The following is a 17,674-nucleotide window of genomic DNA, read 5'->3' on the forward strand; positions in this document are numbered from 1 at the left end:
TCAAAATACATTAATATTTTATTTCATAGTGTTGTGAGTTGGGCAGGGCAGATATTATTATTTGCATTTTACAGGTAAAGAAACAGGCTCATTGAGATTATTACTTGCCTAAATTTACAATGCTACTAAGTGCTAGATTCAAACACAGGTCTTCTGAATAGGATGGTGTACTTTTTATACTATAATATTTTGCCCTTCTCCAAGCCTTCAGATCTCTTCTTTGAGTTTTCTTCTCTGATACCTAATTAACATCATTTGATTAAAACTCTACTAATTAGCACTATGTGGCATTAATTATGTGGAAAATAATTAGATGATCCTCTGACTTCCCTACCAAACCTTCTCTAGCTATAACTTTTATCAGGAATTTTGATTAAAGATTTACATCTGTGGGCATGAATTTTATAGTTTCTGAAGTTATTTCTTAGCATTCTAGGGTATTAATAATGATGTTCAGATCTCCAATGCTCAAAAGCTTCGATTTGACTCAGCTTTTCTACTCTGTGTTCTCCATCAACTCCCTTCCATACTCCCTCAAAATGTTTGGAAAATAAGTGCAGAGAGACTGAGGTCTCGTGGATCTAGATTAGTAGTAAATGGGGCAACTCCTCAACTCCTGGCCAACCTCTCATTCTGACTCTGTCTAGATAGACCATCAAGAATTCCCTACATTCATTAGTGCTAGGACGGAAATTGCTGGCCTTCTTGCCTTTTGTTCCAAATACTTCCTGACCCTCTACTTAACCTGACTGCTTTTAATTTAATTTAATATACATTAAACCCATTTCCAAAAACTAAAGCCAATATCTGATTTATCTAGTCTAAAAGAAGTAGATCCCTTGTCCAATGCTCAAAGATAAAAGTATTATAGCCTTATTGTGGACATCAGCTTTATTCTCTGCCCACTTTTTTGATGGTGCATTGAAGTAACAAGGTTCTGCATCTGGGTCCAGTTTGAATTGAGTTGAGTTAAGTTTGTGTTGTGGAGGGGAGGATATTGAGAGCTTGTCCTGGCCAAAATTCATTCAAGCTTCCTTGACTTTCATTGGGATTTTGTTTATAACTCAGGTTGTCTGGCACTTATGTGCTGGGGCTGCTGCTGAAAGATTATAATGATTCTGCTAAGCTTGGTTGCAAGCTCCCCCAACAATAGCTTCATTTCAGCACCCTCAAATATTTCCCTCTGGTTCTGGGTTTGATGTTCTGAGAACAGCTACACTAATTCTCCGGCTTCATGCAGAGCAGGTAGGTGGATGGCAGAATTGTTACAGGAGATGGCAGTGGTTGATTGGTTTAGGCGGAAGTGGTCATGAGGGTTGGTTGCCTTCAAAGGAACTCTTCCTCTGTCCCCCAAATTCATGGTAGACATTCTCATACTCACACACATGCTCTTTTCTTCTCTCTGTATCTGTCTTCCTTTCTCTTTTTTTCTCCTACTCTCCCTCTCTTTTTATCCCTTTCCCTCTTCCTTTCTCTTTGTCTCTGTCCCTTTCCCTCTCCTCCTCCATCTTCTTTTCCCTTTTTTCTTTCATTCTCCTTTTTCCTTTCTTTTTCTTTTCTTCCTTTTTCTCTCTTCCTTTATCCCCTTCGCTCTGTTTCTCCTTTCTCTTTGCCTCTTTTCTCAGCATCTTTTCATTCCCTTTTTTTCCCTTCTCCTCTTTTTTCTTCTCCTTTTCCTTTTTTCCTTCCTCCTTTTCCTTCTCCTCTTCCTTTTTTTTCCTTTCTCTTTCCTTTTCTCTTTTGCCTTCTCTTCCTTTTCTTCTTTTCAATTCTCTTTTCCTTTTCCTCCCACTATTGCTTTTTTCTCACCCTCAATTAGCACCCTTCTTGGTCTTTCTTTTGCTATTAACTCTTTTCTTATATCTGGCACTGCTACTCTCCTTGATACATCACTCTACACTGATTAAACTTCTCTTCTGTTTCCATTCTTCCCTGGTGTAAATGGAAATCTTAAGAAAACAAAGATAGTCCTACAGACCTTAAAAGACCCTGCTAACAAGCCTAGCCCTCTGGTCAACTATTCAAGGGACATGAGGTTCATTTTTTTTAATCTTATAAAAATCTCTGTGTGAAAAAAAATATATCAAGAGTCTATCAGTCTTTGGTGTTTGATAAAGGTTGGACCCAGTTCTTGTATACCTGCTTTTAACAGATGGCCAAGTTAAAAACAGGACTTTTGACCCCACTGAAAAACTGGGGTGAAGTGGGGGGAAGCAGAGAGGAGAATTAAAAAAAACCATTTTCTAATGGTTTATAGTTGAAGTTCAAGGTTTTGTGCTCTTAAGTGAGACAGTTTCTTGGGTACCAATAGATTGATACTGTATATTTTTGTTGAGGACAAATACCCTCCTATTTACTCTTATCTGTTATCTTTAATTCAGATTTACTTTTGGTAATGAGAAGAAAATTCCTGATACTTGATAGCCTAATATAGGGGACCTTTTGTGGTTAGTGGAACATCAGTAGGAAGTAGACTTTTCAAGCTAAACTTAACAGTTTACACTGGGTTTAAAAAAAAAAAAACAACCTATTCCATCACTTAAAGTAGAACAACAAAAACACTTTTTTCTCATCAGTTGTCCTTGTCCTTTTGATTGGGGATGTGGATCTGGTATTTCTTCTCACTGTTCTGAGTCCCAGAGAAAAGTTAATTTGATTCTCTGTAGCTGGAGGTCTTTGGAGCCATTTGTTCCCAAATCTTTATGCATAAAAAGCTGGACCAAGCCCCCCGAGTGCCAGACTAAAAGGTGCCTTCCTACCTATCCCCTCAGAAGTGGCCACAATCTGGACCATTGCTGAGTTTGGAGCTGAGAGTTACATAGGGAACTTGCTGGAGCTTTACTGTATTATGTCATTGTGTCTGATCTACCTCAGGACAGGAGAGCTCCTCCCCTGGGCCACTAGCCCATCGAAGGGGACAAGAGGTTAAAGCCAATCTCTGGGTTATGTGTTGTGTTACCCCCACTTCTGTTAGATCAGTCACCAGTTCTCTTTCTCTTTCTCCCAGATTTGTCCTTCTGCTCTTTGTTGCCACTCTTGGTCTTGTTCTGTCTGCTCCCATCAAGCCTCAATCAGCTGGCCAGCTAACAAGAAATCAATGTGCCCCATCTTCATTGTTCTCAAAAGAATTGAAATAAACTCTCCCTTAGGTCTTATGCCAAGGTGGTGGGGTGGGGGGTATTCTGACCACTGTGGTCTCTGCAGGGGGAACCGTGAGGGGCTGAGCCGAACTTCGAGCAGCCGCCAGAGCAGCACAGACAGCGAGATCAAATCCCTGGAGCCCCGGCCCTGGAGCAGCACAGACTCAGATGGCTCTGTCCGTAATATGCGGCCACCTGTTACCAAAGCCAGCAGCTTCAGTGGGATCTCCATTCTTACCCGGGGTGACAGCATTGGGAGCAATAAAGGAGGCAGTGCAGGAAGAATCTCCAGGCCAGGTAATTCATCTATCCTTCTTCAAGCTTCTTCATCAAATTCAGCTTTTCTGAAAACCATCCTTAGCATCTGCCTACCAAAAAAAAAAAAGTAGTTCCAAGGATAAAAACCTAATAACAGGGAGAGAAGAGTCATTTCCTTTACTTTTAAGCCTGATTTCCTTTAGTCCCTGGTCATGTGATGAATCCAGTTACCTTGTTAGGTCCTGTCCCTTTATCTGCTGTCCAGCTGAGGAGCTCCTCTGCTAGACCAAGGTTGATATGTAGGAGAGCTGGTTTTGGTTGTCTTTTCATTCACCTTAACATGTGTTTCTCTTGTGAGCCTTGAGATTAGTGGCTACATAGAAAAGGATGGCAACAATCTCAGCTGTGTGCCTTATGACTGATTGGAAGAAATAAAACTGTTATAGCATTTCAGGGAGCCCAAGCATTCATGTTCCCTTGGAGTCCTGAACATTAGGAAGAAGAAAATTTCTCTTGTATGCCTCCAACACCTACTATGCAGGCCCTGGTCATAAATGGTCCCATGGCTTTTTCCTCCACTGTTATGTATTCTCTTGCCTTCTCTTCTCCCTATGTCTGTTAAGCATGTAGACTAGGAGATTTAACTTTTACTACCCTGTTTACCTTGATACTTATCTGTCTTTGGAAAATTTATCAACTATGGCCTGAGGTTTATTCTCCCAAGTCTTGTTTCTAGCTTAGATTCACAGTATTTAAAATCTGCTGTCTTAGAGAACTTCCACTCAGACTCTTGTCTTGCCAATATGAGCTAATCTGAAAGGAGAAAAGAAGATTTGGAGGGGAGGGGTCACACACACAGATGGACCAAGAGAAGTAGACTTGCCTTTTCAGCACTTCTTTAAACAAACCAGAGCTCTCAAGGGACCAGAAACCTGGATAATATCATTGCAGTCCTCCTCTGGACATGGGAGGGACTGGCACTTATATTTTGAGGTTGTCTAATTGCTTCTGACATTACCCATCAGCCTCACATCTGGTTCAGTTTCAGAACCACACACTGATGAAAGAGCAATTCCCCTTCTCTGGGAGGTGAATGATCACTGCCTTCAGCAGGCAAACTGAAATAAATTTTTGCCATTGCAGAGATAGTGGAGGGATGGGTGGGGAGACATTGGGGTTGATGGATGAGGAGGATAGAACTATGGTTGGGACTGCTTTATGTTCATTGCTTTCTATCTCCTCGTGCTTTAGGTTTAGCCCTTGGTGCCCCAGAAGTGTGCAACCAGGTCACCTCATCCCAGCCTGTCCGGGGCCTTCTCCCTTGCACTACCCAACATCAGCAGCATCCAGCTCTCCCACCCACACCTCAGCAACAGCCACCCTTGAGTAATCACATGATCTCACAGGTGAGTCACCATCAGTGTCAGAGGCTCTGATTGAGGCAGACTGTGAAGGTTCAGTTGGTACTGTGGGCGGCAGGAAGGATCATTATTTGGAAAAATGCTACTTCTCTTCCTCTTTGTGTAGGGGGAATAGAGAGGGTTGGACAGAGAGCCCTGAGCCTGGTTTTTCTTGCTTCCTTGTTTCTCCCTTTAGATTTAAAGATGAGGTCCCTTCTTTCCACTTATTATTCTACCCCTCTCCTTTGTCCCCCTCCCCTTTCACATCAGGGGTAGTTTACTCATTGTATCCAGATTTTGTGCTTAAAAGAACCATTATACTCCCACCATGGCCTGGCTGAAGCTCAGACTGTGTGTCTGTGGGGGAGATGAGGAAGCAATGCTTCAGGTCCCCCAGAACAGCTATATTAGAGAGCCCTGCAGCACCACTCCCTTCTCTGGCAGAGTTGTGGGATCTTGCTAGCCGCTGGCATGTAAAGGAGGCTGACTGTCTGACTGGACATTCCATCTCCTCCCTCTGTCCTTTGGCACAGGCAGTGTCCGGTTTATTAATATATTTGCTGGCTTGTTTATTTTTGTGCTGCATTTACTTAGCTATGTTCCCTTCATCTTTAGTAGAATGGGAGCTCCTTTGTTGTGGGTCCGTTTTATATTTATCTTAATATGATAGAAAAGCAGCAAAGCTTGAGGACAGAGTCCTGGACTTGGAATCAGGAAGACCTGGGTTCATACATCACCTCAGACACCCACTATGAAATCCCTGTGGCTCCTTGGGCCTCTGTAATTTCTTAGGATAATCTAGGATTCTGTTAGGGTAACTAAGATCGTTTAGAGCAGGGGTCCTCAAACTATGGCCTGCGGGCCAGATGTGGCAGCTGAGGACGATTATCCCCCTCACCCAGGGCTATGAAGTTTCTTTATTTAAAGACCCACAAAACAAAGTTTTTGTTTTTACTATAGTCCGGCCCTTCAACAGTCTGAGGGACAGTGAACTGGCCCCCTATTTAAAAAGTTTGAGGACCCCTGGTTTTAGAGCCTTTCCAGCTCCGAATCTCTGACCCATAGATTCTGTGCTCACTATTTAACACAGAGGCTCTGGGAGCTCTTTAATTCACAGTGACCCACAGACTTCCCTGTGTGTCTTATAGATGTCTGGTGTTTGAACTGTGTCTTAAAACTAAGCCAAATTGTCAAATGGGTTGAAGATCCTACAGTATTCTGCTATAGTTTTCTCTCTGGATTGGGATGTCCTGTTATCTCATTTGATCCTCAGAAAAATCCTAGGAGGTCCTGTAATTACTCAAATTTTGCAAATAAAGAAACTGGGGCTGAGAGGGACTCAGTGACTTGCCTAAAGCCACACATTCAAGTCTTCCTGACTCCAAGTACAGTGCTTTGCCCACCAGGCTACCTAGCTGCCTAATATCCTTTATTGTATTTTAATTTTCATCTACCAGGCTTCCTACTCTTTCCATCTTCATATCGGGAACTTTTTTTCCCCTCAATAATACTTTATTTTCTCAAATACATGTAAAGATAGTTTTCCAACATTCATTTCTGTAAGATTTTTGTACTCCAAAATTTTTTCCCTCTCCCTCCCTTCCCAAGACAGCAATCAATCCAATATAGGTTAAATATGTACAGTCCTTCTAAATGTTATTTCCACATTTGTCATCTTTTGCAAACAAAATTAGACCGAAAGGGAAAAAAACCATGGATAACAAACAAACAAGCAAAAAAGGTAAAAATACTCTGCTTCAATCTACATTCAGTCTCCATAGAAGACTTATTTTCTTGAAAGTGAACTGCTTCCCCTCCATTACCATCATCACCTTTGCTTTTCAGGTAGCAGGTAGCCAGAATTGGAATACCTAAAATCCTCTTGACTTATTTTACTTTGTGCTAGCACAATTTGCACTCAGTGTAAGGAACAACTAACAATTAGAACTGACTAAAAGTCAATTTGGCTGCCTTAGGAGGTAATGAGTTCTTTAGGTGAGATCTTTAAGTGGAGAATTAATTGGCCATTAAAGGTTGTAGAGAGGATCTCCATTAGGTATTGAACTAGATTACCTCTGAGGGCCTTTCCAAGTATGGGAAGTTATGATTCCTTCCTGTCAGTAAACCCAAATCTGATGAAATGATTGTCCAGAAAAACCTCTCCTTCTTGTTAATCAATGGTTTCAGTCTGTTAGTTTTTCTCCATTGTCTCTGTCTAACATTGTCACTACCTTGTTCATTTGGGCTTGCCTCATCTCACAAAGATTCAGTGTGTGTGGCTTTCTCTGTGCATTCATATGTGTCTTTAATTTTATCTGATTGTGTGTTCTGGCATCCGTTACTTTCTGTTTTCTCTCTTTCTGTGTCTTCTGTTATTGCTAATCTTTAGGCAGTATTTCCAGGCCCCCAAATCTCTAGTGTTCATGTAATTTTATCTGAAATATATGTGAAAACCAGAAATATTTAATGAAATTTCATTTGTACTACTGCTTCTACCCAAACCCAACAGAAGAATATGGGGAGGGATAAAAAGACTAGCACTGTTGGATCTGAGAAAGTGTTAGAATATCCACATGACTATCCTTGAATGCCAAACCTCTATACAAGTTCTTTCTCAGCTGAGCCTTCAGAGTCAGGATTGATGTATTGATATTTATTGATTCTTTATTCTATTTTCATATCTTTTATGTCTGTCCTTTTTCCACTACACATCTCTGACCCTAGTCGAGTAGTCTAGACTATTTCAACAGCCTTCTGATTAGATTACTAGCATTTGATAATCTTTTTTCCATTCAATACATCTTCTACTCAGTTGCCTGAATAATCTGGGAGAGTAGCTAGGTAGCTGTGCAGAGAGCACAGACCCTGGAGTCAGAAGGACCCGAGTTGAAATCTTGGCTGCACACATTTTTATTAGCTCTGTGACACTAGGCAAGTCACTTAGCCCCAATTGCCCCCACAAAAAAGAAACAAACAAAAATAATCTTCTGAAAACTTAAGTCTGTGTCACTCTCTTACTCAAGAATTTTAGTAGAGGTCACAGAGACCTCTACCTCTTACTTAAAATACAATAATCAAATAGATATGTTGTTGCTTTTAGGAAGATCATGATAATCTTAATTGCTTTACAGATTCCCTGTGACTCAAGAATTCCTGTGATTTTGAATGATAAACAACTTAGACCAAAGCTCTCTTCCCTGGACACCAGGCTTGGGTTGGATGGATGGATGAATACATATTCTTCATATCCATCCATGTCATCCCTGTTCTTCTCAGGTCTATCCAATTCGATCCTCTGTTTCCAATGTACCCTGTATTTTTAAACAACTGCCCTTCATATTGGATGTCTTCCTTTCATGGGCTTTCCATCTCTTTGCAGTCACAGAAACCTGACTCCCCTGATGATACTGTATCTCTGTCAGTCTCCTCCAGTATTTGGCACACTTTTTCTTATGCCCTGATGCATAGGGCCAGGAAGACAAATAAACTTGTTGCTCCTCACTACCACTTCTAGGCCTTCCCCCTACCATCTTCACTCAGCAACCACTCCTTCTTTAAGGTCTCGTCATTTAGGTATTTCTTGTTGTTAGATTCTGATGCCTATGACCTGCCAATTCCAAGATCATTTTCTTTTTTCCAGGAATGCTCTGTGTGGCTCACATGGAGAGAACTTGTTAAACTGAAATCCCTTCAGATCTCCTTATTTTCCTCTTTGTCATCATCCTCAACTACTATGTTCTACACTTTGTCTATATTTTACTCCACCTCAGCTGTATGAAGAGATGTTTTTTTTTTCTCTTGAACTGATCATCCTCACAGTCCAAACCTGAAATTCCTGTAGCTGATCAGATATAACCTTCTGTCCTTTTAGTACTTCTTATGCCTCATTCCTCTTAAAAATCATTCTGTGTCCTCACTTCAACTTCCAGGCACTCTATCCCTTCCTGTTTCACCTTGCTCTGGCTTTCCTTTTCTGCCTCAATGTCCGTTTAGTCATTCAATTCAAGTTTTCATTGTCTTTTGCCCTGTTGTTGTGCTATACGACTCTGAGAAAGTTATTTAACTCTTTGCCTTTATTCCCTCATCTGTCAGATGAAGATAATAACAGCACCTGATTACCAAGGTTTTTGTGAGACTGAGTGAATAAATATTTATAAAGCATTTTACAGATCTTAAAGTGCTATATATGAAGTCATTATTATTACTGTCTTTGTCATTACCTCAACACATTCCTTTTGCTCCTGTCTTCTCCACTTTTGCTGAACACTTAGAGGAAGTCATTCAGCCATGGGAAATGGGTCTACTATAGATTTGTTTTATCCTTTCCCAGTTGGTTCCTTACTTCTGCACTCCAGTAAATAGGCTTTTATTTGATTGGCTCTGTTGTGTTTTCCATTAGATTTATTCCATACTGTGTCTTCTGAAGCCATGTACTCTTCCACTTTCCCCCCTCCCTCTCTCTTTTCTACAGAGTACATCACCTCATACTGTTTTGAAAAAATTTAGGTCATCCATTGCAAGCTTCTTCCTCTCTCCAGTTCCCTACTTTGAATCACATAAGCATCATTTCTTTTCTTTTCCTCTTTTTCTTTAGTCCACGATGAAGATTGATGTCTTCTTTCCTTATCAGTGCCAACTCCATCGTGCCCTAGATCCCATCCCTTCCTGAAATTTGCCTTTTAATCATTCTCACTTTAGCCCTGATTCTACTGCTTCCTTATCTACCAATTCTTTCTCTGATGCCTACAAACATGACAAGATTCCCCACCAGTCTTGACTTTTTGAATCTCTCAGGCTGATTTCTTGTATTTCTTTCAGGTTTATTCTCTTAGAAAAAACCCTCCATTCAGTTACTTCTGCTTTGTCACCTTCCACTCATTTCTCCACTCCTTGCAATTTAGCTGCACTCAGTAAGACTATCTTTTTCTCAGTTATCCCTTTTTTGTTCTTTCTGCGTTATTTGAGGTCAATTACCTTTTTCTTCCCGGATCTTCTCTTCTCCCTGGTGTGTGTTTTTGTTTTGTTTGAAAAGCATTTAGGGTTAAGTGACTTGTCCAGGGTCAGACAGCTAGTGTTTGAGATTGCATTTGAACTCAGGTTCTCCTGGCTCCAGGGCCAGTGCTCTATCCACTGTACCATCCAGCTGCGCCCCTCCCTGGGTTTTTATAATACTCCTGTGGCTTTTCCTGACTGCTGGGCAGGTCCTTCTCCTGGGATCTGGGCAGTCTCCTGGGCAGGTTTGACTTCCTTGTTCTTTAGCAACTCCCATACTCAGATGACTCTCAGATTTACATGTTGAGTTCTCCAAAACTCCCCAGACTTATTTCCAATATTTGTACCTTTGCATATCCTGTTCTCCTTGCCTGGAATCACTTTTTCACTGACTCCTCTTCATCCCTCCTGTTCCTTTCCTGGCTCAGCTCATTTGCTGTTTAATATCAGAAATATTTCAGCTAGTTGTGAGAGTTCATTTTCTTCTCAGATTTTCATGTGCATATTTCTCTAGTTATCTGATATATCTCTCCTCAATAGAAGATAAATTCCTTGAAAGTTTTTCATCTTGTTTTTTTATCCTTTGTATTTGACACATAGTAGGCATTTAATAAATGTTTTGGGGATCAGATTAGATCTTCACTGTATACTTGAATCAGGCTTAAGAAATCTATAGTATGTTTTACTTCTGAATGGCACCCACAATATATGTGATATTAGCACTTTTCCTTTCATGTCCTTTTTTTTCTTTTACCTTTCCATTTCCTTTCTCCTCTTTCTTCCATTCTACCTACAATCCCCCTTAATTTTTTTCCATTCTCTTCTGACTAGTACCCCAAGTAACATTTCTGGTAACACTCAGAACTAGAGTGGTTGCTGACCCTGGAATAAGTCATTGTTCATTGGCTATCAGATGCACAATATTGTTTGAGGGAAAGTATATAATTCCTCAGGCTTAATGTGGGAGGACTGTTTTATTTGAGGCTAATTAAGTTTTATTTTCATTCCTATTGACAAGTATAGCTTTTTGAAATATATAAAGAAGGACCTATTACTTCAATAATTTTGTGATCTTACTAATATTTATATTCCTCCCAATCCATCAGCTTTCTCATACTACTTTTGTCTACATTCTGTAAGTCTTCCACAGGAGCCCTCCTGTCTACTATCTCTTGATATTATATGAGTGGAATATTTGCATTTTTCTGTATCTTAGTCACACCTATTATGTACCTACCTCTCCATTGTCCTTTGGGTAACTTCCAACTTTTGTTCTCTGGAGATTTTTTTTTTTCCATGATTCATTCTCACACTGCATCCACCAAAAGATCTTAAAGATTGACTTTTTGGTTATTAAAAGCACTGTACGGCTTCTTAAATTTAATTCAACATTCCCCTCTCCAGTTCTGGACCCAGTTCATTGTTCATTTGTTCAAAATATCTTTAATGATAAACTTTCCATCTGACTTCATAGGATAGCCTTAAAAGCATTTTTTTCTACATGTTTTTTTTTTTTAATTTGTGGATGGATAAATGGAACATTCATTAAGTGCCAGCCAAAGTGCTAAGTACTAGTAATACAAATACAAGCAGGCCCATAAGTCTCACAAGAAACTTTGAATAAATAAGTTATTTTGACTATTATAAATATCCAAATTAACTATAAAGGAGAATCTGCATCCAGAGAAAGAATTGATAGAAACATGTATAAAATGATTTTATAAAATGTCTTATAGTATCTCTTTATAGCTAGATCATGTATCTATTTTAACCACATCTTGGTAAACAGTGTTAAGATATTGGTCTGTGCCCAGTTTCTGCCATACTGATTTTCAATTTTCCCAGCAAATTTTTTACCAAATAATGAATTCTTATCTCCAAAGTATTAAATCTTTACATTTATTAAATACAAGATTACTATATTTATATGTCTGTTCTGTTCCCATACCAGATAGTTTTTAATAATTATCGCCTTATACTATAGTTTAAGATCTGATCTGGCTAAATCTCCTTCATTTCCATTTTTTTTTTTTTCATTATTTCCTTTGATAGTCTTAACTTGTTCTACAGCAGAGTGAGTTGTAAAATGGATATTGTTAATTACATTAAATTTTAAAAAGTTTTGTACAAATAAAACATATCAAAATCAGAAGGAAAGCAGAAAATTGGAGGGGGTGGAATTTACAAATTTCCCAGTTTCTCGGATAAAAGCCTCATGTCTTAAATATATAAATAAATAACTTTGTAAAATCTCTAAGACTATGATTCATTCCCCAATTGATAAGTAGTCAAAGGATAGGAATAGGAAGTTTTTCAATGAAGAAATCAAAATAATTTATACTAAATTATTTTATAAATATATGAAAAAATGTTCTAAATCATTATTGATTAGAGAAATGCAAATTAGAACAACCATGAGATATCATTTTTTTTATGTTTTAATTTCTTTTTTCTGTGAGGAAATTGGGTCACGCAGCTAGTAAGTGGTAAGTATCCGAGGCTGGATTTGAACTCAGGTCTTCCCGACTTCAGGATTGTTGATATATCCATTATACCATCTAGCTGCTCTTGTTGAGATAAATTTTACACTTACCAGATTGGCTAAAATAATTGAAGGGGGGGGGGGGGGGGGGGAGTGATGAGTGGTGGAAGGGATGCGGAAAAAATGAGGCAGTAATTTATTGTTTGTGGAATTGTGAAATTATATGACTATCCAGTCATTTTGGAAAGAATCTAGAATTATGCCCAGAAAAATTATTAGAATAAAAATTATTAAACTGCTTATACTCTTTGGTCATAAGTAGAGGAAAAGAAGAAAAGCTATATGTTCTAAAATATTTATTATAGTTCTCTTTGTGGTAGCAAAGAACTGGAAATTGTGGGGATGCTTGACAATTGGGAAATGGCTGAATAAATTGCTGTATATGATTGCGATGTAATACTACTGTGGTATGAGAAATGATGAGTTCAGTCATCTTAGAAAACCATGGATAGACTTGACCACAATCATGAAGAGTGAAATGTGTAGAACCAAAAGAATGTTGTAAACAATGATAATATTGTTTTAAGAACAACTTTGAGTAAATAAGTCATTTTGACTATTATAAATACTCACATTAACTGCAAAGGACATATGAAGGAAAATACTATTGTATCCAGAGAAAGAACTGATAAATAGAAGTATGCATAAAATGATTTTATACACACACACACTCATATCTGATGATAGCCATTCTGAGAATGGAAGAGGAAAAAAAATTACATGATAAGTTTATTATATATTTAAAAGAAATAACAAGTTGTATATAATAATTTGCAGTTTCATATGCAATCGTTTTTTAATTACCCGATGTTATGGAAATGTTTGTTTCATTCCTTGAATTAAAAATAAAATAAAAAATTTTAAAATACAAGCAAATAAAATAATCTTTGCACTCCTAGATTGTACATGTAATGGGGCAAGAAAACACAGAATGAGAAGCTGGATGAGGAGAGACTCCAGAGAGATAATGTGTACAAATACCCAGGAAGTAGTATGGAGATCTGGTGCAAGGTGGAATAAAACCCATAAGCATAACTTCTTCAAAACAGGGTCCACATTTCTCACTACAGATGAGAAACGAGATGTGCATGATAGTCAAGATAGAGGCACATCCTTCCCAAATTCTTCTTTGGGGTACTACCTATCAATCATGAATCAAGTCAAAAATACTTAAGTATTGGAGATACAAAAAGACAAAATGATTCCTGCTCTTAATCTAATAATCTAATAGATAATACAACATGTAAACAATTGTGTATGTAGAAAATATATACTAGATAAATTGGGAAATATATTCAGAAAGAAGACACTAGTGTTAAGAGGATCAGGAAAAGCTTCTTGTAGAAAGTGGTGTTTTAACTAAGACTTGAAAGAAGTCAGAAGTCAGAGACTAGAAAGGAAAACCTTCTAAGCTTGGAGGCTAGCCAGTGAAAATGGTAGTCAGGAGAGAGAATATTTTAGTAGAGTGTGGTAGAATAGGTGGAGGGCATAAAGTGTAAGGAAATTGGAAAAATGTGTTGACTTAAAGTGGGTGATAATGACCTTTTTATGTATCGTGAGAAACTATCCTTTTGGCCAGGACTGATAATGAGAGACTACAACTACAGCCTCCGTGTGCTTCCAATAGAGCTGAGTTCTTAAAAAGGAGTTTCTCCAAAATTTTGTGCAATATTTCTCTTCAATTACAAGTGATATTTGGTGACATTACCCAAATTCCCCAGTAGGTGGCAGGATTGTCCTCTACATTCTCTTGGAAAGGAGATGGGGTAGCCTAGAAGTTGAGATACCATCAAGACCTTTTTCTTACATTTCTCTTAGTTTTAGAGGATAACTCCAATCTCCTGCTTCTCTGTACCTCAAAGTTTACAAGGGAAGAAACTAAATTTTCCCACTGGGACTAGGTTGGGTGACACAGGATTGGAGGAGGATGTTAATTTTAAAGGATTTTATACCAAAAGTCCTTTGCACTATCCATACTCAGTGCTGCTAACTCTATATGACTCTATATACCTATTAGGGTAGGTTGTGAGGAGTTTGTCTTTAAGACTGGGACATATGGGTCCCTTAGCAGATTAAATAGTTTCCTCCTAGCCATTTTGAGAATGGGTTTGCAACTCATATGTTAGGAACTAGACCTATAGAGTTCTTTCCTTTTTCTTTTTCTTTTTTTTTTGGTGGGGGTGGGGGGGGAGGCATTTAGAGTTAAATGACTTGCCCAGGGTCACACAGCTAGGAAGTGTTAAGTGTCTGAGGCCAGATTTGAACTCAGGTTCTCCTGACTTCAAGGCTGGTGCTCTATCCACTGTGTCACCTAGCTGCCCCGAGTTATTTCCTTTTTTGAGATACTCCACTGCTTTGGCCCAGTCCCTGAAATGTCTCCACTGTCCAGATGCTGCCCCCCTGCTGAGAGAGGGTTGAGGTGGGAAGGAGGAAAGAAGAGTGTGGAACATGGGAATTCTAGATGCTTTGGCTCCTTATATAGTTAGCCAGCACTGAATACAGAGACCCTTCCCTGATTCCCTCTCCCTTCTCAGCGTCCCTGACATAGAGGCATATGTATTTTTCTCTCCTTACAACGTCATTCCCACTCTATATCACCATTACCTGAGATTGTTGCCAGAGAAACTGAAGAAATGATCAGAGAGAAAAAAGACCCATCCTTAAAGAAGTGTTTTAGAAACACAACACGTTCTTGAAAAACAAAACAAGTGAAGGTGCAGTGGGAACAAAAGCTGTTTGATTTCAACCAAGCTATTTTGTATTTTATTCCTAGATCCCCCCTTGTGTTCTGGGGGATTTGTCATATTAACTTCCCAGGTTAGAACACAGGGGCAGTTGTGGAGAAAGAAGGAAACAGCCTGATCCAAACATTAAATGAGTGTATAGTATTTTTTTTCCTTTTCTGAGAGAAAGAGAAATGAATATCTTTCTCAATGAGCAGATCATCCAAAAGAGCTGTAGTGTGAAATTGGGAACACAACAGGGGGAACCAAGCCAGAACTCATACCCACACCCCAAATCAGGCTTCCTGCAGCCATACTACAACAGTACAAATAGGAATCTCTCTTTTTCAGAGGGAGCTTGGGAAGCAAGGTGTATCACAGCAGTGCCCTTGGAATCATTTGTTTAGAAAGCCATGTTGAGGGGTGGAGGGAAGAGGAGAGAGAAAGCTATGTATATGGTGAGAGAACAGATTGGCTTCTAGACTGGGGAATCCACCCTAAGATTGTTTGGAAGAGGTATCCATCCCAGCACGAGTGTTGTGTGTTTTTTGAGGGGCTTCTCCAAGAAGGTAAAATGAGCTTTTTGTCACAGATACAAACTGCTCCCAGGTGCCATTTCTGATCCAGTTTGCTGCCTCCTCAGTAGCTATTCGTTTGCAATTTCTTTTATGACTAACCTTGTTGTTCCTTCCTTTTCCACCTCCCTCCCTTTTTTCCTTCCTTTCCCTTCCTGCATTTCCCCACCCCTACCTGTACCCTTTTTTCTTCCCTTCTCTGCACGCTTCTCCCTGGTCCACAGCCAGTCTCAGCTCTACAGCCCTCTCCGCAGCCTGTTCAGTACTCTCCAAGCTCCTGTCCCCAAGTCCTTCTGCCAGTCTCTCCACCCCAGCAGTACAATATGGTATACCCCATTTCCTTTTCTCATCCCTAGCTGTATGTGTACTTGTCTGTGTTAGTGTATCAGATTCTGTATTTATGTATATATTCATGTGTGTGCATTTCCTTGGTTAGCACAGGGTCTTTGCTGTTCAGCAGTGGTGTTAAAAGCTGTGTCCCCTTGGGGATTTGCTTTGGGCCAAGATGTAGACTAGTGACTTCAGCCTTACTCCTCTGTTAGAAAACGACCGAATCTAGGACAGAGGGAAACAAGATTTGACACCCACTCCCCTTCACGCCCCCCCCCCCCCAATTGTATGTGGAAGGAGAGGGCCTTCTCTAGCCATTATAATTTAATCTGCCATTGTCTTATCACTTTCTCTTCCCTCCTGCTATACCTGAGAGGGCTTATAATGTCCCTTTTATTTCTTTAAAGAGAAGACCTAACTGGATTTTTTCTGGTAAACTCTCCCTGAAAAGCATGATGCTTTTTATATCTTATATTGCTGTATTTGTGCTATAGTACCAGAGAAACTTCTACAAGGTCTCTCAGTCAATATTAAGAACCTAGTGTATACCAGACAAATAGAAAACATGGCTCTTGTTTCAAGACCTTGCAGGCCTAGTTTCATTCCAGAGCATATAGAATCATTCTGGAATAAAGAATATGTTAATGAATACAATTGAATATAGTAAAAACTAAGCCCATAAATTGAGAGAAGTCAGTAGAGGAATGTTAAGAAAGAACGGTCACTGAGATGCAGAGTAAAATACAATTTTTGCCAAGACCAGTATAGGAATTTGTTTTTTCTTGACTATGCTTATTTATTACAAGCATTTTGACTTGATTACTGAAAAAAAAAAAAAAAAAAGTATTGGAGAAAGCTTCTTTGAAATGGAAAAGCTGAATTTGAAGTATTTGAAGGAACACCTGGCTTGATTAGAAAGCTCCTTATAATCACAGAGCCAAAAAAACCAGAACTCTAAAAATTAAAAAGAAAATCTTGTCACTGCCTCACATTGTCTTTTCCTTTGGCCTCATTCTTTGTTTTGTCGTCTTTAACGGAAGGTCATGGCTAGTGGGCCTGCCCAGTTTCCTGGGAACTCCCAGGTCCCTAACTCTTGAGACACTGGGGGTATTTCTCTTAGAAAGCTCTCATTCTTCTTTTATTGCACAGTCAGCATATCTGACTAAAGTGTTTTTATGCCAGTTATCCACTAGCCCTTTGAAGAGCCGGGTCATCTGAGCAGTATACCCAGTTTCCCCCATCTTAGTTATGGGGGTAGACTGACCCTGATTTTAATCCCATATTTCTGCTTTTTCACCAGGATCCCCTCTGTTCTTCTACTTACCTCTTCTACCTCTTCTCCTCCACCTGCCTTCTGAAAAGTCCTGGGACACAGACCTCAAACTATTGCACAGTCCCATCTTATCCTCTTGCCTATTTCCTCACAATGTGGCCTAAGGAGAGGAAGGTGGCAGGGAGAGTGAGACAACTGAGCTGAGGATCTGAAAAGTGGGGATGAGGGGGAGGGCATTGATGTTTGGTGTCCACTGGCTGCTTCTGCAGAAGAACCCCTCCTGCTTGTTCATTATCTAGCTCTGTGTGTATATGTATTCCTGTGTGTGGACCGTGTATGTCTGTCTCCAATGAACAGAAGGGGAGAGAGAGCTAGCAACCCCTAACCTGTCACCAAAATGAGAGATGTAACACTATTGCTCTTGCTGCTTAGGAAAAAAGC

General features: G+C 39.5%; 1 protein-coding gene across 12 annotated transcripts in view; it reads left to right on the top strand.

Annotated features, from left to right (window-relative positions):
* The window catches only part of R3HDM2 (R3H domain containing 2), a 156,169-nt gene that overhangs the window by 126,427 nt on the left and 12,068 nt on the right, over positions 1-17,674 (top strand). For 8 of the 12 annotated variants that reach the window (XM_031941111.1, XM_031941112.1, XM_031941114.1 and 5 more), the window contains 3 exons: positions 3,205-3,437; positions 4,650-4,804; positions 15,855-15,956. In XM_031941111.1, coding sequence (XP_031796971.1) covers positions 3,205-3,437; positions 4,650-4,804; positions 15,855-15,956 — 490 coding nt within the window. The remainder of the gene's footprint in view (positions 1-3,204; positions 3,438-4,649; positions 4,805-15,854; positions 15,957-17,674) is intronic. The other 4 variants (XM_031941106.1, XM_031941109.1, XM_031941108.1 and 1 more) reach the window with 1 other exon arrangement.

Source organism: Sarcophilus harrisii, chromosome 5 (assembly GCF_902635505.1).
Source record: "Sarcophilus harrisii chromosome 5, mSarHar1.11, whole genome shotgun sequence".
Classification (NCBI taxonomy): Eukaryota; Metazoa; Chordata; class Mammalia; order Dasyuromorphia; family Dasyuridae; genus Sarcophilus; species Sarcophilus harrisii.